This window comes from Electrophorus electricus, chromosome 20, assembly GCF_013358815.1.
Source record: "Electrophorus electricus isolate fEleEle1 chromosome 20, fEleEle1.pri, whole genome shotgun sequence".
Lineage (NCBI taxonomy): Eukaryota > Metazoa > Chordata > Actinopteri > Gymnotiformes > Gymnotidae > Electrophorus > Electrophorus electricus.
Window position 1 is genome coordinate 4,429,545 of NC_049554.1, and position 24,285 is coordinate 4,453,829.

Below are 24,285 nucleotides of genomic sequence, written 5' to 3' on the forward strand. Positions count from 1 at the left end.
GCCCTGAGCCACAGAGCTCAGATACAACAGTTCTCTCTCTGGGCATCCAGAAACATACACACATGCACGTACAACCCACGAAAAAACCCGCAAAGTTGTCATCTGTCTCCGTGGCGATGCCTACATAGCCACAAGCGCAATGTCACATGACAGAGTGGGCGGCTGAGTTGGAAGCAATGTTTCTGTTCCAACAAATCAGCCCACAGTAGAGAACAGTCTATTTGTGACCACCGAATAATTGTCCATCATGAATTCTAACTTATAAATAGCATCTATGGTTAAAGCAAGCAATAAAATCACTTTAGAAGCTTCTAAACTTGCTTCTATTTGATATAAAGGAATAAGTAAATGTATTTTTTCCTGGTTTCTCTGTCTTACAGGTTAATCTGCTGCCATCACTCTTTGGAAACTGACATAACCATAGACACAACCTGTAGGGGCCTGAAAACCGATTACATTCATTTAAAAATGTCTGAATAAATATTTGTTTTTTGAATAAAGGTTACTGTAACAATATCAAGCAAGCTAGCTGCTATGTGTTATGAATATACAGTTCATTGGATTATGAATCGTACAAAATTGACTGCTTGTCTCGTAGAAAAAAAACAACGACAACAACATTTATCAGATGTGCGCACTGATATAAATTACTTTAGCTGCGTTTGTAGGCAAAGTTCTTCCTGCATTTGTTACACTGGCTCAAATCTCCCCTGAACTTTGCTACATGATAATTAGTGGATGCTGCAAGGATTTAAAGGACATGCTCTGTTTAATTTTAAAGATGTCAGCAGTCAGAACTATCCAGGTGTTCTTCTCATGTTGCATGTCCCTGCACTCCTCCAGAATTCATAAAAAATCCTGTAGCAAAAGTTGAGTTTCAGGCCTTGACATGACACGGTCTACCTCTCTCCTGCCGACCATCCCAGATGCTGTTTCTACTCTTCAGTCCACATCTGTATACCTCAAGGCCGCCCGATGCATTCTCTCCTCTTCTCTCTTAGTTTCTCTGCCACACTTGCATTCTTGTTCCCCGGAGGGTATTCGAGTACCGCCCAATCCTAGGGTTTGGCACTGCATTCGAGGTTTTCTCTGGTCCTCGGTGAGCGTGCTTGTGGAGTGTTTTGTTGTTGTTGTTGTTGTTTGGTCAAAGCTGTGGTGGCTCATCATTGTGATGCTACGGTTCAGGCCTGAACGGTGACTGAGTCCGGTGCCTCTGCCCCTGAGAGGTGCGATTCTGAGTGTTGAACAAGCAGAGAGAGCAGAACTGATTCAGATAGCTGGAAGAACATTTAACTGGCCAAACGTCACCCCCCTGCAGGCTGTCGTGCAGGATGCCGGTCTCTTGCCAGGAGATTGCACTGGTAGTGGCCGGAATTGCATGGGAATTCCTACAATAAAACAGTTATACGACACTGTATCTTTAAGGAATGAGGAACCTGAGATGTTATAGAGAGGGAAAAGGTCTTGGTAGGCGCATCTACAGGCAGCAACAGCACAAGTTGTGTGTGTGTGTGTGTGTGTGTGTGTGCGTGTGCGCATGCGTGTATGTGTGCATGTGCGTGTGAGCGGGCGCGCGTGTGTGTGTACATCTCTGAAGAGCAGCACTTTATTTGCAAAGCATGAGGAAAAAATGAACTCACAACACAGCAGACTACATATAAATTAGGTTCTTGTCTCTTCAGGTTTTGATGAGTACTTGGCTTGCATCTCACAACCATCTCTATAAGCTACGTGAGAGATAAATAGTAAACAGTCCTAAACAAATTACCACAAACTAGCCCATTAAGTCAATGATTTTCCACTCCAGTTGCTCCGTTTACTTAACGCACCTCTTCTTTAATTCTCTCTGACTGCGGACAACTGTCTGATAAAAATAGCGAAGACGCGGTGCACGGCCACATTTGTTACGCTAGTGAGCTGTCATTGCACCCCCCCCCCCCCCCAAACACACACACGGCCTGAATGTGAACATCCCACCCCCCTCTCCACAGCCTGCGGAATATCCACGTAAGCTGGAACACAAGCTCCGGTCATGTTGGGTGTGGAGTAGAACCTCCGAAGCCTCTCTTATGGGGTTCTGAGCTCCACTGATGTCCGTACCGACCATTACGGTCTGGATCCATGTTTTTCCGTCCTGGTTCCTGTGTAGCCCAGTGCACAGTTTAGGGGCTTCCCTGCACCCAATGTGCCGGGATGACGCATGTTTCTGAGAGGGGACGCGATAATATATGCAGGGCAAGGCCACTCTATGACCAGAATTAATAAACCTTGGGAGATTTTTTGTTTTTAATTCTCAAGAACCGGGTCCTCTTTTCCTCACAGTCTCATTCTCTTAGAAAAGCAACTCTTTCCTAAGCAAAGAATGAGCTGCACATTCTAACTTATTCCATATAAGTACTATGATACTATAGAAAAACACTATCATACTATGGAAACAGAGCATATAAAATAAATGAAAATATAGTTTATACTCTGCTGTTGGTATATTGCTATTTCACAGACATGCTGAATGCCTAAATGGTATTTAATGCACCCTTAATTTTCCGTCTTTTATTCTGAAGGCATTTCGTAGAGAACTGCGGTGGGGAAGCGTAAAAGCAGCACCGGCCTTTTCAGTCAGGAGCAAAAAACGAAGCTTTGCGGTTTTGAACGCTGCATTGTTAGCACCGAGCCGGGCCGTCGCTTCAAACTGGCGAGGAAGGTCGTTTGATTCAACTCTACAGTAGCGCAAGGCGGGGGGGGAGTGTGGTTGATACGGTGTATCGGAGGCAGAAGAGACTGCTGGGTAAAGTGTCACTTGTTAAAGCGAGGGCGCTCCACCGTGTTCTGGCAGCTGTGCTGAGCAGAAGGAAGCTCTCCCGCATGCGGCTAGGACGGGTTCGACTTCCGGCCCTCGCTAAGCCTGAGTGAGCTGAAGGCCAGTCAGAACTCTAGCTCATAAAGCAGAAACTTCCTAATTGAAGGCAGGGGTGTGCTTGAGGGAGCGTTTACCTCTCTCCACTGCTTGGTCTCCACTCCTTGTGTGTACAGGACACACACTGTGGAAAAAGGAAATAAACACAATTAACACATGGTCCGTAAACATCTGTTGGGATTTTTTAAATGGTTTTTTCTGTGCTTTCTGCACACTGCACTGAGACGTATTAGCAATACCTTGACAGTTTGAAGAGAACAGAACAGTGAGAACGAACCAAACAGGAAACACATAAGTGACTCCCTGGTCTCATTAGTGTTCGCCGCTGTTTAAAGCATGCCCTAATCGACTTTCCCTCATGGCTCAGAAGTGCACAACACCTACATCGCAAGTGCTTAGCTCTGTAGGAATCATCTTACCACTGGCAGCAAGCAAATGCCACATTTTAAATGGAGCCGATTGCGCTTCTAAGCAGCTTGGCCTGTCACTTTTTTGAAAATCGATACTGCATCAAATCGCAGCTTCTTCTGGGCGAGCGAGCCTGCCAAAGTCTTCAGTTACACAGACTCGGCCTGTCGGCCCTCCAAGGACTTATCTAATGAACTTCATTTATGGTGATAAACTACTGGGACTTTAGTCCCTGTAACTAAGTCCCTGGAAATGGCGAAAAAAACCACTGCAGAAAGAGACACCTAAGGAAACCTACTACTGAGTTGCCTCATACTGTAGAACCACTGCATCTCTCTCTCTCGCCCTCTCTCTCTCTCTCTCTCTCACACACACACACACACAAGAACAGACACTCTTTTTGCGTGCTTCTTTCCTTCCCCCACACACAGTTTTCTTACTCCATTCTCAGTCTCACACGGACACAAACCCTCAACCACAGTGTCTTGCCCTATCGTCCTCACACGTACGCACAAGTGCACACGCACACCCCTTCCCCCGGAAAATCTTTTCCCCTCATGCGCAGACACACTCTCATTAGCAATCATCCTTCCCATTTCTCCATATCAGTACCCTCTTAAGTGGCTCTGCTGTGTAATAGAAGCTGCAGACAGGCCGTCCCCCCCCTCCTCTGACTGGTCCATTTATCTTCAAAGAGCCTCCCTGACGTCCTGCCCGGTTCAGGAAACCCTCATTTATGTTCCAAAGGTGACCGAGAGCGGAGTGTCCATCGTATGGCAACCTCGCCCTCATTTGCACACCGCATCGAATTTTAGAGGATGGAGAACGAACGCTAGACGTTGACCATTTCTGCACTCTAATGAGCGCACGAACCACCAGATGGCCGAAATCATGGATCTCATGAAATTCGGGATAAGAGCTCATGTGCAGAATTTATGGTGAACATGCACATTGCTTTGTTTTAGAAGGTGAAGATTTTTTGTACTCACAACCCTTTCAGATAGGGCCTGTCAATTATACTGGTTAACAAAGATTTTGTCCTATGCAAAAAACTGTTTCTTATGGTTTTTTTGCTAAATGTAAATCTAAATATTTTCAGAATTGCTGTATTTGTATGTTTTGTTGTTTTCTCATTAAAGCCTCTCTATATTGGTAGAAAATAACACATCTGTAAATTATTGAAGTAAGTTTGTATAGGTTTTAAGAAAAAAAAATCTGACAAAAAACATTGTATTGCTCTGTCTGATAATGTCTGATAAAAACACAGTAGACGTCAGTGTAAATTAACTATAATGTCCATCTATTTTAGTTTGTGGAACCTAAAAAAAAGTTCTTGCTCAGGACTACTTCTGTACTGTATCTACTGTACCATTTAGACATACAAGACAGCCTAAACAAATCTACATGTCTGATTTGTATTTGATAGTGCCTTCTACGTCCATATGCTGCAGCCAAGCAGCGCCTAAAGCAATTTATTTCAGCAGGTGATTTAATATTCATAATGTGCTTAAAATCATAAATCCATAGAGATACAGAGAACGGAGCGCGAGAGGCAGAGCAATGTGATAGACCGAGAGGTCTCCATAGCTGTGGCAACATGATACTCACTTGGGTCTGATTTGGAGAATGTGTCTTTATCTAGAAGATTCCTAGAGGAAAAGAAAGAGACAAAATCTAATCATTCGAGAATGACATTGAAATATGAGCCGTCGCTAATGTTTGCTATCTGCATCTTATTGAATTGACAAGCAAGGTTTTTGGTTTTGTTTTGTTTTTGGTTGTGACCGTCAGACAGCATCATGCATTTACAGAGGTGCAATGTCTATTCTAACCCAAGCATTTGAATAATCCCTTTTGAAAAATTCAGTTTAGTGAAATATAACAACTAGAACTTAATTACACCTTGATGGCTTTATAGAAAATCCTAGTGTACAAGATTTTCAGTAACCTTGTGAAAACTGGTTCAGTTGTTACATGCCAGAGTAGAATAAATTATTATATTATCTTATATTATCTCTTATATTATCTTGCTGATATGCGTATATGCTGAGCGACCTCTTTGTTACTATAGTATCTATCTTTTGCCAAAATGCAAGTTATTCTGCAACTTAATACTCAGTGTAAATATTGTAAATGGTCCTCTATAGAGTCTTTTAATGTTATATGACAGTTTATCAATCTTAGACAATCCAATGACCTGGCTGATGTTATGAGACATTTTATCAAAACAATTAACAATATTGCAAAAATACAGCACCAATATATTAAAAAGCACATTATAAACATAGTTTAGAATCACAACACAGTATTACTCTGAACAATAAAAAAATACATATCAGAGGAAGACAAGCACACTGTGGGTTTTGGTGTTTATTGCATTATACAGCTACTTCCAAAATGCAGGGCATTTAATCATTGGCAACATACTAAAATAATTGCTGAAAACAGATAGTGATTTTTAACCAGGATGTTTCAGTCCTGCTGAAATGCACAGGACCCTGAGTACTCTGCCTGGCCCTGAGTGACAAAACTGTTATCATACCAAAATGTCTAAATCAGAGATGACACTTTTGTGGTGGGGTCACAGAAGCAGGGATCATACGGACGAGAGCACAATAGCAGTCATCAGAGGAAAATGTGGGGACTGGGTAGAAGGAACAAGGCCCTTTGATTACGGGCTCTTATCTACGTGTTTGTGTCTTTCCTATAACACCTTCTATGACATTTTCTTCCCTGCCCACCCTCCAACGACCCCCGCCATACACTGGCTCTGCATCACTGGGAACTTAGTGTCACCTAACTCGTTCACCTGCTCCAATCACCAGTGGTTACATCCCCGCAGAAAATAAACATGACTGTGACCCAAGCCATAAGATCACAGGAGACGGTAATGGCATTGCGGAGAGTCACGGAAAAGAGGACCCGGAAGATCTTTCTTCTCTAGTGCCTTCACATATTCCAAAAAGTTGCTTTTCCCCCCAGATTAAGGTGCAGCTCTCAGAAAGAGCAGTGACACCACCTCCACACCACCTCCACACCCACCCATTTAGTACCGTCCCACAGAGCAACCAGACATGACTAGACTAGTCAGTGTGAACGCGACATGAAAATCCATGGTGTTTAGAGACATCAGGACATGGACAAATGTTATTAGCACTTTAAAAAAAGTGCTATGGAATCTCAGGCCTACTCACAACATTTAATAATATACCATTTATGAATCATTTAATTAACTCGTATGAGAAGGGCAGAAGTGCTCACACATTTCTAAAGATGTACACTAGTTCAGAATTCTGTCATCTTTACAGCCTGTTGAGAACAGATGCTGAAGATTACATTTCTATATGACATAGCTACTTTACTTGGTAATATAGTAATATTATAATTAAATGTAAATTTCATTCAGCACCTTTCTCGAATCCAAGGTTTTGCAGTACAAATCACACAATTTGTACAGACACTAATACACGCGCTGAAAAAATAGTGACATTGATTTCAGTTGTTCATCTAGTCTTCAGTACCTTGAGAGTCTCAGAGATGAAGTAGACGGTTGTAAGTGTTCCACTGTTATGGGCACACAGTGCAAATAACAGTCCACTAGTGTAAGCAATTACATGTAAATGGCTGAAAAAGGCCTCTTTTTCTGCACTAATACAGGATTTATGGTTTTTTTAAACAGACAAAAACAATTACTGGTAATACTTTAATGTGAAAAAATATAATGCGTACTGATGAAAAATTATTACTCAAAACAAATATGAGAGTTCCAATGTAATGAGAATTGACTCATTAAACACTTCTCCAGGGCGACACGGGCGTCCCTGTTCCTGCTGTCCATCGGGCAGCCGTGGCCACCCCGAGAAGCTCGAACGATTAGCACGCGTTCGCTGAGCAGGCACGTCCTGCTCTGTCACGCATCTATTGAAAATCAGGGCATCTTGTCTTGAGCCGGGGCTTCCTATCGCCATCTGCGGGGGGGATTAGTGAGCGTGGAGCTCAGAGAACAGCGCGGAGTGCTCCAAGAGTTTTAATTACAGCCATTAAGAGCTCCAGCACGCAGCCTGACCTGGGGATATGTTTGTATGGCATGGTCCACCGGCTCCTGGGCGAGGGTGGGGGGGTGTACCTAGCACTCGCCGCCGCGGTCTTCGCTCCAGCTTCGGTTACCCGCTGCTGTAATTTAAAGGCGGCAGTGGCCTAATTAGAAGCTCAGCGACCTCGATCAGCGCAGGCACGGAGGTCAAAGGAAATGTGATTAAGCGGTTAGCCAGGAACGGTTTCACAATGGCGAGGGCTCACGAGATGGCAGCGGGCTACTTGGAAATAGCAGGAACTTCCAGCTTGTGCGTCACCTTTCCGAGAGTAAATTAATAACTGTGCTTTTGGTGTACCTTGCTAGCATTAATGAAGCATTTCCTCTGTGCTTGCTGAGTTTTGTGAGGAATCTGGTAGTTCCATCGTAGCCCATACTCACCCTCAAATGTTTCATTTAAAACATGGATGCCACATGATGGTTCTTCATTATTGCAGTACTGGCTCAGGTGATTTAAAAGGACAATAAAGTCTTTTCTTTAGAGAATGGTAGAACACATGTAGAACATCAAATAAAGCCACCCAAAATAAAGCTGCTTTATCCGAAAAAAGGCCAGAGACTCCTGGCTGGGTTTAGATGTTTTACCATATGGGTGTTCACTCCAACACTATCTAAGCTCTTTCTTCTCAGGCATCAAACCCCTTGTGCTATAGACTCTTCTGCTTTGACCTGGGGTACACTCAGCCCAGGGTGAACCGATGGCCTGATGTGACGCATCTCACTCTGGGTGTGTTTGCGCATCAGCGTCTGTGTACGTACAACGCTGACATTTGGACGAACAAGGAAGGAAGTCAATACGAAACACGTTAAACTAAAAATCGTCTTTGTTTTCTTCCAGGTAGGCCACAAACGAGCGTGGCAGACCGAGAGAAACCAAGAGTTAGTAAAATATCTACAAAATTAGAAAGCAAAGGCATTCATGCACACACACAAACACACACACACACACACAAAAAAAAAAAAAAAAACTCAATGCAGATTAGATACAAGCAGAAAGCTCTTTCCTTGCACGGATTCCTGGGCCATCGTGCTCACGCCTAGCTGTGTGGAAATGTCTGTAGGCGAGGGCCCTATTTCCATGAGCCAGATCGAAAAGCATTACATAAGGATTCTTATGAATGATGTATAAAAGTGTCCGTGCATGGAGGAAGTCTTCGGTGCGGGGGTGGGGGGGAGCAGCTACATGAGTTGTTTGATGATTTGGCAACATTACCGCCATGCACCTGCTGGAAAGTCCTGTAGAACAGCTGCGCGGCGCTTTTGTGCCGTTGCCGTCGACTACACTCACTTCACCCTTTTCATCTTTCAGCTGATCTCAGCATTTTCTAGTAAATCAACAGAGCCGCCGATCACGCCGGACTAATTCGAAATTCCACAAGAGGCTGGAAGGTTCCGTGATGTTTACAGATGTTCCGTGCCAGAGGGGGCTCGGTAAAGATCTGCTGTTCTGGAAAACGCTCGATAAGATGCACTGTACTACAGCGCGTTCGATAGAGATGCACTGTGTTAGAGCACGCTCAATACAGATGCACTGTGCTAGAGTGTGTTTGATAGACATGCGCTGTGTTAGCGCGCGTTCGATAGAGATGCACTGTGCTGGAGTGTGTTTGATAGACATGCGCTGTGTTAGCGCGCGTTCGATAGAGATGCACTGTGCTGGAGTGCGGTTGATAGAGATGTCCTGTAGTAGAGCGCATTCGATAGAGTTGCACTGTGCTAGAGCGCGTTCAGTAGACTACATCGGGCATTGGCCCCAGTAAGGCACTCTGTTGCTTTTGTATGAGATGCTCACGCATTCTCAGTATTTTGACCTAATCAGGCAGAAGTGGGTGACACCAGAGCAGGACTTTGATTCCTGGAAGCATCCTCCTGCATTTATGTTTACGTGAGTGTTTGCTTTTTGTTTATGTGGGTGAGTGACACCATCCAAATGACATGCTGCTGAAGTGTGATCCTTCACTCTCTGGGATTTACTGGGATAATGGCTTTGCATCGTTTGCACAGATCTTTAACAACAGAACAACCCGGAGATCATGAGAGGTCCTTTAGGGAGAACGCAGTGAATGAAAAAACGGTTTAGCAACAATGAACTAGGATTACATCCTGATCGTGTCCTGATTGCGTCTGGATTTTTTATAATCACGCCACAAAAGGTCATTTTAGTTGAACAGTTTCCATTCTCTGTGTTCTTCCTAAAGGACGTCTTGTGATGAAAAATCCATATAAATCTAGCAATGATGATTTTATTTTCAGAGCTTAATGGCAACACACCTGGTCATGACCATGTTTCTGGCTTCTACCCTTGTTACACACAGTTGGACTGCTTGTTTACATTCCTTGAGTCTTACACAGATGGCAAAATGTATCTGTCGCAGTAATTATCATCACCACCGAGAAGAGGAGACAGTGCTTCTGCCTTCAGGTTATGGTGGTTGCCACTATTTTAAGCAGACCCAGCAAGACCGCCAGACAGGCTGAGTTGGAGCAAGTTACCAGCCAGGAGCTCATGTAATCTGTGCTCAGAGGTAAATCATAAATGGCCCTTTAGCTGGGCTCCTCTCCCACTGAGGAACCTGCATGGCACCTAACAGTGTCAACACAGTGGTTATAAAGACCACACACACACACACACACACACACACACACACACACACACACACACACACACACACACACACACGTCACCTCAAAGGCAGCACAGCAAGCCCACAGGCTCCATTAAGAGAGGCCCATTGTAGTCCTGGTGCTGCTGATATGTGCAGCGCTGCAGTCTGCCACTTGGACGGCTGCAGGAGAGAGCAGCATGCAGAACGGCAGGAAGATAGTGAGCAGTGTGGATCATGCAGAAGAGAGAGAGAGAGAGAGAGAGAGAGAGAGAGAGAGAAAGAGGGAGCAAGAGAGAGACAGAGAGAGAGCATGAGAGAGAGGAAAACAGAGACAGAGAGAGAGAGCGAGAGACAGAGAGAAAGAGAGAGAGAGATTAGCAGAGAGCATGAGGGCGAGAGAGAAAGAGTTTAGCAGTGCACAGTTAATGATGAAGGCAGGGTTATGAGCACCTTCTGTTTCACAGCTGAAGGGCATGGGTTCAAATGACTGTCCTCATCACCACCACGAGCAACCCCATCTTCTCTCTCTCTCTCTCTCTCTCCCTCTCCCTCCCAATACTGCATGAACTATCTACACAGTTTTCCACATTATCCGCATGCACCATGCTCTTCCACCGAAGTCGCTGCTGAAACGTGCGCGCTATGGTGAATGCCAACACAAAATGTGACCTGTGTGATCTAACAACAGACGCTTCCAGCACCCCGTGTGTATGCCTGGCCAATGGTAAAAAGCTAGGCATGGATCCTAACACACATTACAAAAGGCCTCTGAACCAGTGAGCACACCAAATAACACCACCAGTGATGATGCATGCAGAATAACACATACAACTGGGCTTGGCCAAGCCCAAATCACATTCCAGGTCCCTATCCCAAGTTCACACAGTGGAAAGGCCTCCAAAAACCCAAGCACTGCAGTCACCTATTTCTTCCAGTTCAGTGAGCAGGTCTTCCACCCTCACCCACCCTCATCCACCCTCATCCACCCTGTGTCGCGAACGCTAGGATGCAGGTATGTTTGGATCCAAATGCGTAAGTCTTTATTTGGTTCACAACACAGATAAGGACCGTAAGAGTAGTTCACAGGATCGGTGTTAGTAACCAGGGGATCACGACGCAGAGAGCTGTCAGTCAAATCCAGGGTCAGAACCGGTAGGCTGAGTCCAGAGGGAACCGAAGGGCTGGGGGCGAGGCGCAGTGCAGGGGGGAAACAGAGGTTGGCCGGAAGAAAAATCAACAGGAGAAGAGATGCCTTGGTGTGCACGCTAGGATGGCAATTGTTCGCAAAGAGGTCCATGAGAACGGCAGTCTTTATAAGGGAACAGACGGAGATAAACAGGTGATGCCCATTAGTACTCAGGGGAAGGTGATCTGCTGGGTCTGGGTGTGGCAAAACTGGTGGTCAGAATTCCCAACACCCTGCGGCCCCACATGGGTACAGCTCAACCCCTCTACTGGTGTCACCTTGAGCTCCATGGCTTCTTCCCATTTCATCGCATCACAACAAACCAGAGGGATTTAGGGCAAACTGTCATTCACATCCCACACAAGAGAGACAGAGGCGCGTGCTCCATTTGGAACAACCCAAAACCATGCCGCGGGTGTAAATAAACACGGATGCACCAAACCCAGTCTGCAACGCAGCCGGTACTCCGAGAGAGCCGTCATGGGGGGCTTTGATTCATCACTATAATGAAACATTACCCGGCAGAGCGCCACCGAGATGCATCATAAAACACCCTGGCCACAGAGCGTGTTATATCATGGCAATTAACGCAGACATCGTCTGCCATCTCACAAAGAACGTCAGTAAATTCCTGCACTGGAGGCTGTGACACATCACTTCTACAAGACTGCACGCAGCCTGCAAACGCCAACACTGAGGGACAGCGGAAAAACCTGTGCGTTGATTTCTCCGCAACAATATGAGAGAAAACACAGCAAATGAGACAGCACACTGCACATTGAAGTGGTCTCAAGTGAACAGGACCTACATTGCACGGTGAATCCCTTTTCGCAACCCTCAGGTGCTGGTAGAGAGGCTCAGTTTTGGCGTTTGCAACGGCATTTTTATGAGCCACATTGAGCCCCGTCAACCCAATCTTGGAGACCATTGCAGTGTTGATTAGAGCAGACTTTTGTGTCTCTTCAGGCTTAGTGTCAGTGCTTTCTATATGAGGTCGACATGGTGGTGCAGCTGCCAGCAATCACCTTATATTAGAAATAGATCTCCGATAATACCACTGCTATAAATTGCACATTGCAATGCAAGGAGACTAATGAGATTCTGTGAAATTGTATTAGATAGCACCTCCTCCACAGACTTATCATTCAGTTACAGGGCTGAACCAAAAGGTACAAAAATAATTCTAAGTACTGCAGTGCCGTGAAATGGGAAGCCCTTTAAAACACTTGCTGTCCAGCGAGGGAGCTGGCTGGATTATACGAGTCCGTGGACACTCATGCCTCATTCTGTGACCAGCCTGCTACGTGTGCGCATGTGACCAGCATCATTTCTTCGGCTATGGAAAACCAACTTCCAGTCCAATTATGCCTGCAGCTCCCTCCGGCACCAGCGCAAACGCTCCCGCTTTTCAATTAGAGCTGAATCGATAGGCCAAACCCGAGTCCTCCCTGCACAAGCCACTCACAGAGGAAAAGCCACACGGGAATTAGGAGACCTGTTCCAGCCTGACCAGAGCCATGAAGTCGGGCTGATTACCAGAGCATCCATCGATCTCCCACCTGCACGTAGGTTGTGCCGGATTGCAGACAAATTCTCTTCTTGGAGATTCTCTATGTTTGGAGTGTGAAATTCGTGATGAGGAACTGAGCCAAGAAAGTTCCTCCCGTTTTGGATGAGCTGTTCGGCTTGTGCCATCACCGACATGTTTCCCCAGGCTCCAGTCTTCTTCCAGAGGCCCTTGTCCATGCAGTCCAGGTCCGAGGGATCGATCAGGCCTGGGTACGCATATTCCAGCACCACCATGGGGACAAATAGGCTTTTATCTCTTTTAATAAAAACCACCCTATCCATGTCTGGCGCGGAGACCCCGAGGCACTGACATTGGGCACATCCGATCGATTGGCTCACAGGCACGGCACGCTTTTCCCACCAACTGTTTAATTATTCAGGCCAGGCGACTACCCCATGGGGTCCTCCACTAGGAGCACGAGAAACCGGCGCAGGGACTGCTGAGGGGTGGGGACTTGGCTACGCACTGCAGGGCTGCCGTGTCGCTGCTGGGCTCCCAAGGGGAGGAGTAACTCCTCGCACGGCCCAATGGCAGCCCCCCGTTTTTACTCCGCCTCTGCCGGCACACTATTGGCCAACTAAACTTCTGCACAAAAATGATAAGCACCAAGTGTTGCAATTGCTTTGAGGGTTTTCTGTTGTTGTTGCTGTTGTTTGTGTTTCATTTGTTTTGGTTTGGGTTTTTTCGCACTGCGCATCTGCATCAGCACTGGGAATCTCAATCTGTCTTTTCCAGCATCACCAGCAAAAGATCTCACATCTTCACAATATCTCTATGGTCAGGAATGCTCTCTCCGGCGCTGATGGTGAGAAACTTTGGGGTTAACTAGACAAGACCATTATGTGCCGTTATTGTCACAAACACACATATAAAATATTGCAAAATGCAGAATGTTGTTGCCAGAATCCTCATGTGGGGGAATCACATGACATCATCTCTTAAATCCCTTGGTTACCTGTGACTTTTAGAACCAGGTTTTCCCACCTCAACATACTCATCGTTGTTATGTTACGCTGCGTGTAGATTACCATGGTCGTTACACTCATCCCTCAGACGTGGTTGAGCAGTGAGGATCTGCTGGTTACTATGGCATCAAGCTGCAGCACTCTCTAAGGAAAACCTCAGAGCTACTGACACATTTTCATAAAGAATACTAAGACATTTGTTTAATATTGCTTTTAAAAAGGTATATTATTATTCTGGTAAATCTAACTCTTTAATATTGTTTTTTATGAAGTTTTATTCTGTTAAACTTCTGTTCACTCTATTTATTTATTTATTTATTATTATTATTACCTTTTCTACACTCCTTTTTGTTCTTTACATTGTGTTCCACTCCTGGCTCAGTCTCTTCTACACACACACACACACACACACACACACACACTCACACACACACACACACAAGCACGTGTACTCACACCACCCTCTGTCCCCAGCCCAGTGATCAAACACCTCCCGCACACGCGAGCGCACCTCGCTCGAAATCTCGCACCTGTCAGAGGCTTCCAGAACACCCAGTTTATAATGAAGCGCAAGCAGCAGTCTCTAGCACACAGAGGCTATATTAAAATTCACCTGCCACCACACTGCCCTCGGGTGAGCGGGCAGTGCGGGCCGGGCAGACAGCTTCACGGGTTCAGAAGCCACGCGGAGATACAGGTTGGATCTCATCTGAACTTTGCTTCCTTCGGCGCAGTTCTCTCCGCCCTGACAGAGCTGTCACAATAGGACAGCCTGAGAACGGACGAGACAGAAAAATGTTGTACCGTCTGTTCTCTAACAAGACATCAGCCCTATAGATAAAAAAAAAAAAGCTTTTAATGGCTGAAAATTGGTCTACTTGGGCAAGTGAATTTATTCCAATACAGCAAGGTAATGACTTTAATTCATCATCTTGGGGGGGGTGGTGAATGACGATGTGTGTCCGCCTATGTGGGAACATGTGTTCCCCGCAATGAACATCACTCCTAGAGAAAATGATTCATATATTAGCCCTCTAGGTGAATACGAGTTAGCTCAGAGGAAAACACAATGTTCCAGCTCCGATCCCTCCATCAGAAGATGGCTGTCACGAGGTAATGAGCCTGTTCAAGGCAGTGACTCAAGTAGGTCAGTGGCATTTATGTGTTGTAGCACCTTAAGCTTGTAACGGCATGTAACATCTGGTCCCATTTAATCATATCAATGGGATTATGATTAATGAGCCCAACTCTATTAAAAGTACATGGTTGCATTATATGAGCCAACAATGCAATGCATGACTTAACATGAAACCCATCACATTTTAGGTTTCATGTCCCAAATAGGACAACACTAGGCAATCAAACATTTATTCGTCTTTGTCAGAAGGGTCTTGCATTATTTATTGCGTTTTCGTATCTCACAGTGTGACAGTTGTAACACAATCACAGTCAATTCCAAACCCAAACATAATTCCAACCACTCGACCCCGGACTACTCCGATTACGCGTGAAAGCTCCGCTAAGGGAGTTTAGGACGAGCAGCAAGGCCTCGACCACTACCATCCATCCTCAGCATCGGTGCCGTTCCGGCACGGCACGACAGGATCTCATCGGAGCCTTGACCTGCCTATCCAGGAGTTCTCCCAGGCTTCCTGTCCACGTCCAGGTGACCGGCCCTATCCAGCAACCCCACACACACACACACATACACACACACACACACACACACACACACACACACACATACACACACACATATACAAACATTCTGCGATCACACATCTCCTTACTGTTCCACACGCCTGAGCCCAAGGTCCGGCCTGCCGGCTCTCGCCCTCTCGTGCAGCTCGTGCCCTTTCAGCAGACAGGGACAAAGGAGAGCTTCTCTACACCATTCGGATCCAGACAGCATGTTAAAGAGTGTAACTGATCATTGGTAATTGGTAAGTAATTGGGCAGAGCAGGACTACAGCAACAGCAGGAGAAGAACAGCAATTCTGGCCTGGAGAGCTCCTGGTGCACATCAAAGAGGAGGGTTAGCAGTCAGGGCAGAAACTCGTTAAAGTTCTCCTCAGTGGCATTCATCAAACTTGCATAATGATGAGTGGTCATGACCAACTTCAGGCAGCCTATCAAGTGGCATCGCATAATGATGAGTGGTCATGACCGACTTCAGGCAGCCTATCAAGTGGCATCGCATAATGATGAGTGGTCATGACCGACTTCAGGCAACCTATCAAGTGGCATCGCATAATGATGAGTGGTCATGACCGACTTCAGGCAGCCTATCGAGTGGCATCGCATAATGATGAGTGGTCATGACCGACTTCAGGCAGCCTATCAAGTGGCATCGCATAATGATGAGTGGTCATGACTGACTTCAGGCAGCCTATCAAGTGTAATTGCATAATGATGAGTGGTCATGACCGACTTCAGGCAGCCTAACAAGTGGCATCGCATAATGATGAGTGGTCATGACCGACTTCAGGCAGCCTATCGAGTGGCATCGCATAATGATGAGTGGTCATGACCGACTTCAGGCAGCCTATCAAGTGGCATCGCATAATGATGAGTGGTCATGACCGACTTCAGGCAGCCTATCAAGTGGCATCGCATAATGATGGGTGGTCATGACCGACTTCAGGCAGCCTAAAGGTGGCATCGCATAATGATGAGTGGTCATGACCGACTTCAGGTAGCCTATCAAGTGGCATCGCATAATGATGAGTGGTCATGACTGACTTCAGGCAGCCTATCAAGTGGCATCGCATAATGATGAGTGGTCATGACCGACTTCAGGCAGCCTAACAAGTGGCATCGCATAATGATGAGTGGTCATGACCGACTTCAGGCAGCCTAACAAGTGGCATCGCATAATGATGAGTGGTCATGACCGACTTCAGGCAGCCTATCGAGTGGCATCGCATAATGATGAGTGGTCATGACCGACTTCAGGCAGCCTATCGAGTGGCATCGCATAATGATGAGTGGTCATGACTGACTTCAGGCAGCCTAACAAGTGGCATCGCATAATGATGAGTGGTCATGACCGACTTCAGGCAGCCTATCAAATGGCATCTTAAGTCAATGACACAATATGAACCTTTTACCTACACGAGGCCAGGATGACGATTATAGCCAGGCAACGAAGGCAAAGGTGACTAGGATTCGGTTTCTTTATATATTTCTTTACGTAATTCTCAGAAGCATTTAACTTATTTATAAAATAACAACAATCAATTCAAATCACGTGTCACCACAATAGCAACATCCTTTACAAGCTCAATGACGCATCCGTGCCGGCGATTCAAGAGATAAGATATTATATTTCATATTCCCAGACCCTGGCGCCATGGCAACAAAGAGAGACGGAGGAATTTGGGTGCAATTATTTACAGTTTTTCTGGCATGCTCATTGACAGCCTAATAATAAAGGTCCAGTTATGCAAATCATATCATATATTTGTGACAGGCAGGTCCAATCAGAGAGCTGCAGGTGCAATCAGACAGCTGCCTCACATCTACAAACATGGGAACGGCAGGAGCAGAAGTCAACCCAGAGAAGCTGGGGTAAAGTAAACCAACTCCCCGGGTTCCCCTAAGAGTGAAGTTGACGAGACTGAAACTGGAAACTCTCCCACAAAGGCTGTTGGAACTGCCATCGCGTCAGCTTTTAACAGTGAGGCTCAGTGATTCTGACAGGTTAAGTTATTTCTGAGTGCGAAAGGAAGGCACAGCCATAGGGCTTCTGACAGTTTCAGCGAGGCCTGCACTAGGCTAGTGATAGCTCCCAAAAATCTGTTTCTCGGGCCTGTCTTGGGAGTTGGCTATTTTGGCACATTATCTGCATTAAGGTAGCCACTTTACCAACACGTCATCTCTCACGCCACCTTCAACGAGCGACTTTAGCCACCGAGAGTGCTAGCTGGAGGAAAGACCACGGACACGCGGGACCAGCAACCGCACCAGCAGACACGCAGGCTGGAAGTGCCCCTAGCCGTTCGGCTGTGATGAATATATTCTGCACAGGAGTGCAGAATGTGGCTTGGATTTCCCAGTTTGAAAGAATGCTCCCAGTGCGTGGCCAGCCTGGTGGCGCTGTGCTCTTATATAAACCCTGCTGCCTCCACTTAGAAGGCGAGCTGCTGCGTGGAGAGGAGAGGGACTCTCTCTCTCTCTCTCTCTCTCTCTCTCGTTCCCCCTGTCAGTTCCTCTCTCATTATCTCCTCTTTTTTTCCTGCCTCGTCCCTCCCGGTCCATTCCTTTCACTCTCTCCACTTTCTTTCTTCTTCCGTTTTTTCCCTTTTCGTCCGTCTGTCTTCCCTTCTTTCATCAGCTAATTCCCTGCGACTGCTGAGGGTTTAGCGGAAGGTTAACCCCAGCGCTGCGAGGAGGATTTGGGGGGCGGGCGGCGCGGGTTAAGAAGGACGGGGGGCGCACAGGTGTCAGAGAGAGAAGCAGGCCTGTAGGAACAGAGCCGTGCGGTACAAAGCTCTAAAGCACACCAGTCACAGAGCAGCTCTTTAAAAATAAGAGTCCCTGGAACATAACGCCTGAGAAATGCCATCTGCCCCTGCACCGCACTAATATTCTCTGCTTACCGCGGGACCCTGGGGAGACGTAGTCTCTTTTCAAAGACACCACAATGCTTAAATTTTAAAGGAATATTCAGCGTCTGGGAGGTCATTTTGAGCACGCATCGCCAAAGGGGCCGGTACATAATTTAAAAACGCTTTCTCTCAGCTAACACCAGAAACTGAGCATAATCGTTCTTTTAGCAGAGACAGATCGCCACTACTCCTGCTGCACTAGGTGTTGCTCATCTTCTCTGAGCTCTGTGACCTGCTTAGAGCATCGCTCATAACACCGCGGGGCCCCGATAAAGAGATCAGGCTTTTCTTGCAGACTACACTTGAGAATCCCTGAAGTCCCCGTAGCCCAGTTTGGTTTCCCTCCTCTTTTCCGGCTGTAGTAATCCTGCTATCACGTCGCCTCCTCCTCCGTCGGATAACAAAGCCAGACAAGATTTTTTACAGTCTTCATGCCTCATCATGGTGACAGGGATTTTAATGAGGGAACCGGTAATTGTTCTAAAATGACTGTAATTACATAAAAAGGCAGGCCGTAATTTTTATTCTCCCCGGAGGCCGCAGGAGGAAGAACAGAGAATTACTGTGTTGAGTTGTTTGCAGGGATTACAGGAGGAGGGGTCACAGGGCACGTGAGAAAACGCAACGGGCCAGCTGTGACATTCCGCAGTAGGGCTTCCGTCTGTTGCGATGGGATACTCAAAGCCTCAGTCGTGTTTCCTTCTCACGTAAGCAAAAGGTTGAAACGCATGGATGGAGAACGGAAAGGGGTGACCGAATACCCGCAAGTTCAAATGTTTCCCGCACAGAGGCGTCATGAGTCGGTGCCATCACACTTCAGGAGTCGATTTGGTTTGATTTGGCTCCCAAGATCAAAACGCTGCACGATGCCTTGATTTCTTCTTAAATCTGCTGCAGCCAATCAAACCACTGGCACATCCAGAGACCCTGGACATTCATCTGTTGTGAAAAGAGTCCTCAGCAGAGCCAAGCAATGTGTCTGCACACACGCTCTAAAACGCCCCTTGCCAACACTGATCCCTGGCGCCTTCCGTGGCGGGTCTCCATTTTAAGATTCCCCGCGGCGTTTGCATTATTTAAGGACTAGATCCACAGTCAAGACTGGTTGGAACGGATGGAGGAGCAAAGACCTACGCGCTCTGCTGCTGTCTTTCTCATCCCTTTACAACCGTCGAGCCTCCAATTGGTTATCACTTATTGTCTGGCTTTTGTTTGTAGTGTCCTCTGTCCTTGTGACCCGGAAGCTGTTGTAAGAAAATATTTTCTTCAGGGATCAGTAAAGTAGTCCATCCAGGTCGCTAGCTAGCCATCTTAGGGTGATGACCAGAGAAAGACTGTATGGTTGAAAAGTGATTACGAATGAGGATGCGGGGGCTTGTGACCGGGCCAAAACCCTGGTATGGACCCTTATGCATGTGAGTGAATGAGAGCACACAGAAATATTATTCATATGCAGGAGAAACCAGAGACGTGTGATCTCTGAATGTGGAAATGAATAGGGAAAGATACACTTGGGGATATAAACACCCCACACTGCCCCACACTTCGGTGATGTCTGCTTTTTCCCTTCCCAGGACAGTAGCAGAGGAGAGGCTGGTTTAGATTACTGCAGGATGAAACTGGGCACATTGAGAGACCCAGAAGGACACTTTTTTTTTTAAAGAGACCGTTAAAAAGAACAGTATAAGCACAGACTACAGCTTTGAAAGGTACCATCAAACACACAGTTAGCAGTATAAACCCATCAAAAATGATCAGATTTGTTTTTTTCTCAGTCTAGACACAAAACAAAACCACATGCATCAATCATACCAATAGTGAGTTTTACCTTATGACTATATCCATTGGCTGGCCACCCAAATACATTACAGATTGAAGGATCATCTAGATTGTTAAATAATGTTTTGTGGTGATTCATGTTCATTTTATGCAATTTTGATCCATTCAAGTAATCTGATTAGTCTCATTAGTCAGTCTCTCTCTCTCTCTCCTTCTCTCTCTCTCTCCCACTCTCATTCTTTCTCTCTAAGGTCACAGTAATCTGTAATCTCTTTAATCTGCACTGCTCTCGCATATCCATATCAGTAACATTGGTTTGTTCTGCCTTAAACTAACAATGTACAACTTCTTGACTTTTTTATTTGACACAAACATATAGCGATTCATACACTGTATATCATAAAATGTATTAAACATATACATCATCAAAATGGTCATATTGAAACTATTGAATCAGATTCATGTGTGAATGGTTTTATAGTTTTAATATGTTGACACAGAACATTCCGGTGTTAATGGCACATATTTATGAGCACAGACTGGTCTAATGGTTGCCACTAAACACCAGTCATGACCTATTTTACGCATCTGCTATAACGAGCATGCGGTGATAACAGAAACAGCTCTGTTCCAGTGCTCCAGTGGAAGACAGTGTAATGGTAGGCTCATAAAGGGAATGCATGACTGCTGTTATGCAGGGGTCCAGAGATTTGGATAATGAGTGCGCACTGGAATTTATTCATTGCAGTGCATTCTTATTATTCATTGGTACTGTAACTAGCAATGTATCCTCAATGGAAATGATAATGTACTCCAGCAAGTCTGCTCTGCTATGTATCGATTACAGATACGTTAGCCGCACACTACGGCTCTTTATTCAGGTAAAGAATAAATGTTAGAGTATATTGGAACATACACTGATGAATCCACACACACACACACAGTAAAGAATAAAGGGTATGATATACTGGTACACACACTGATGAATCCACACATCCACCCCCACACACATACACACACACACACACACACACACACACACACACACTTTCTCACAATAAAAGCAGAAGAAATTGATATCTCTCATGTCTCCCTAACCATCAGAAAGTGAGTTACGCCTGAACAGAACTAAGCAGATGAAGGATCAATACCCTACATCACTTCAATATGCATTCTCACCAGCCAACTGAACCAATCAAACCCCTTTCTTCTTAACGCACGGATAAACACTGTGATTTAAACGGAGGTTCTGCAGTGAGCATTTGCAGCAGAGAGCCAGCGCGGTATGAGCCTGTCGGAGCTTCCAGCAGGCTGGTCCATCAATAATGCATACAGAGCCTGTGCTGGAGAATGTTCTTCCTTGGTTAGACGGAAAATTCCTGGAGAAGGATCAGGACGGCGCACGTACAGAGTGAGATTCCTCGCTTGCCACAGTGCCGTTGTGCCCAAATTAAGATGGCACTGAGCAGAGTCATAGCCTATTCCACTCAGGAAGCTCTTCAGTCTGGACTTTTCAATAATGATCATAAATAATAATACATTGTATTTATAGAGCGCTTTTCAAGGACCCAAAGACGCTTACAGTAGTCAGTAAAAAGACATATAAGACAACATATCCAGTATAAATAACAATTTCTCTTATTAACTAGTGAAGACGTCAGCACAGTATACCCTGCTGGCATCGTAGGCTTGGTGAATGAGAGCCTGGTTTATCTGAACCGATGGTGCTGATCATTTGTTGGCAGAGATCAGGACTTGTAGTGCTTTGCTAACAGGGAGAGGCTGTGAGACGCCTGACCTCGGTTACTTTGATCTGACTCTGACTTTTAAAGCAAAGATTTGCAAATAGCCAATGCAGACAACAGGGTCAAACAGCTAGAACAGCCACATTTAGACTCTCATTAAGAGGAAGAGGGGTTGTGAGAATGCTATTCTGCTATAAGGTATGAGATATTACTTTTAAATGTATGGTGGAGATGGTTAGAATGAACTGGCCAAGATATACTGTCCACTAATGAAAGAAAATTGCAGAGATGTGCATCTCAGATATATTCTCACTGTGTGAAAATTAAATTAGAATGCCAGATGTCAAAGTAACAATATTAATTTCTGTATCAGTTGGCTCATCAAGTGTGTTAGTGTAGTCAGAAATACCACATGGAGAGAGACACACACACACACACACACACACACACACACACACACACACACACACAGAGACCACCACCACCATCATCATCATCATCATCCACACAAACACAAACACATCCACATCCACTACTTGTACCACTCATGTAGTGATTTTAATCCTGTCCCTTCAAATGCAATCTCTCGAATTAAACAGCAAAACAACAACTGTACAAGCACAAACATTTTCCTATATAATATTAAAAGTGAATAAGTAATATTAAAGTAACGTTGCATATACTCAAGGCGAAAGAGAGAAAATAGTGTTTAGTTTAATCAATTTTCTCCTTTCTCGAGTTTGACGCAGAGTTACATACATCTTGGTGGGTTTCTCAATTCAACAGCCATTGGAACTAAACGGCTAATACAAATAACACTGAGAATACTAAACATTACGCTATATACGCTAAAGAAAAAGTCACACACATAATAATTGATGCGGTGTGCAACTTTTATAATCCTCGAGCAAAAAAATATACACATGAGATCTGAACTCCCCGTCAAGTTGGGACGAAAGGCTGAGTTACGTGGTGTTTTATACCGTAAAACGACGCAGGAATTCTGTCTAAAGTACGGTAGTTTATGCATAATTCATGAACACCTCGGTCGAATGCGGACATCTGTCCACACCCATAACCAATCTAGTCAGAAGGAGGACCTTCTAATCCATATCTATCATAGATATCTGTTAATCAGAAGAAGAGTTGTAGCCTAAATTATCGATGGCGACCTAGAAATAAATCTTGGACCATTAGTGTAAAGACTACAGCGCACACTACGGAGGAGAGCACTAATGCCAAGCCTGCGAAAAATGCTCCAGTTATAATTACGCAGTTACTTTGAACTAACTTTCCAAGTCGAACAGACCTGAGACAGTATGAAGATTATTGATCTGAAATGATCGGACGCGATTGTGTGTGTTCATTTGCTCTGTTAGGAATGATCGCGTGCGTGCGTGCGTTCCTCCAGATGCGCACGGGCGAGATGACGGCGGCGCCGCTCGAGGAACACAAATACTCTTACCGGCAGGAAACAGTGATTTCCACTTTGGTAGCGGGAATGTTGCCCGTAAAAGGGTCGAACTCATAGACTGAAGCCATGTCATCCAGTTTGTCCATAACGTCTCCTTCCATGAGCGCCCGCGGCTCGCACAGCCTGGCCGCGTGCGGGTTACCAAGATCACAGATCAGACAGAGCCTGCGGTCGCGATCGCGCCACCGAGGACTCACTCGGGCCTCTCCGAAAACCGATACGACCGAACTTGCAAAAGGGCACAAAGTCGTGGCCACGATTACAACTGTGGGCAGGCGGCGAAGGACGAGGAGCAGCAACTCGTCGCAGCAGCGCGAGGACAGTCTCTGCGCGTCAGGTGCCGTGCATGTGCGTGAAAAAGTGTGCGCACGCCTAGGACCATCCTCCGCGCGGAAAGCGACGCACTCCACCCCTTCTTCACAGTCCGTGACAGGCGGGAGGACCTAGCCCATGCGTACAGCTGTTTCTTGCGAATAAACAACATTTGTTGGCGCATGTTATGCAGCAACTTTTCAGGAAAGTCCAAATCAATAACAACGACAGCATGTAAAGGCGAAATTAATGTGCATTTGACAATCTATTGAATAACGGAGTTCCGATTAGATGATCTTTTGCATACGGACGATTCAAACAAAAGTATATTATACTGATCAAAAATCGAGACAAAAGGACGGGTGGAATCATAACATTAGCAAAGTAATGGGATGCTGTTAAATATATATAAATAAAACGTGTTGTTTTAATAAGGAATAAGCGTGCCTTACTTGCTTGTTCCATTCAGCACCGATACTACGGACAGCTCCGCAGCCAGTGAGCTTTTTAAAAAAGACCAGGGAAGGGAAGTTCATCTCTCTGAGAGGCTGATTAACATAGTCAGTCGCTCCTTTAAGACTCATAGTTGAACAATTAAAATTGAGAAGTATTGTGTTCAAATG

At 45.5% G+C, this 24,285-nt stretch overlaps 1 protein-coding gene across 1 annotated transcript in view; it reads right to left on the minus strand.

Annotated features, from left to right (window-relative positions):
• cpne5b (copine Vb) overlaps positions 1-23,781 on the minus strand; it is a 73,697-nt gene extending 49,916 nt beyond the window's left edge. Inside the window, 3 exon segments of the mRNA XM_027023090.2 lie at positions 2,992-3,038; positions 4,931-4,971; positions 23,342-23,781. Of these exon segments, the coding sequence (XP_026878891.2) occupies positions 2,992-3,038; positions 4,931-4,971; positions 23,342-23,451 (198 nt within the window). The 5' untranslated portion in view covers positions 23,452-23,781.
• Positions 23,782-24,285: the final 504 nt, after the last annotated feature.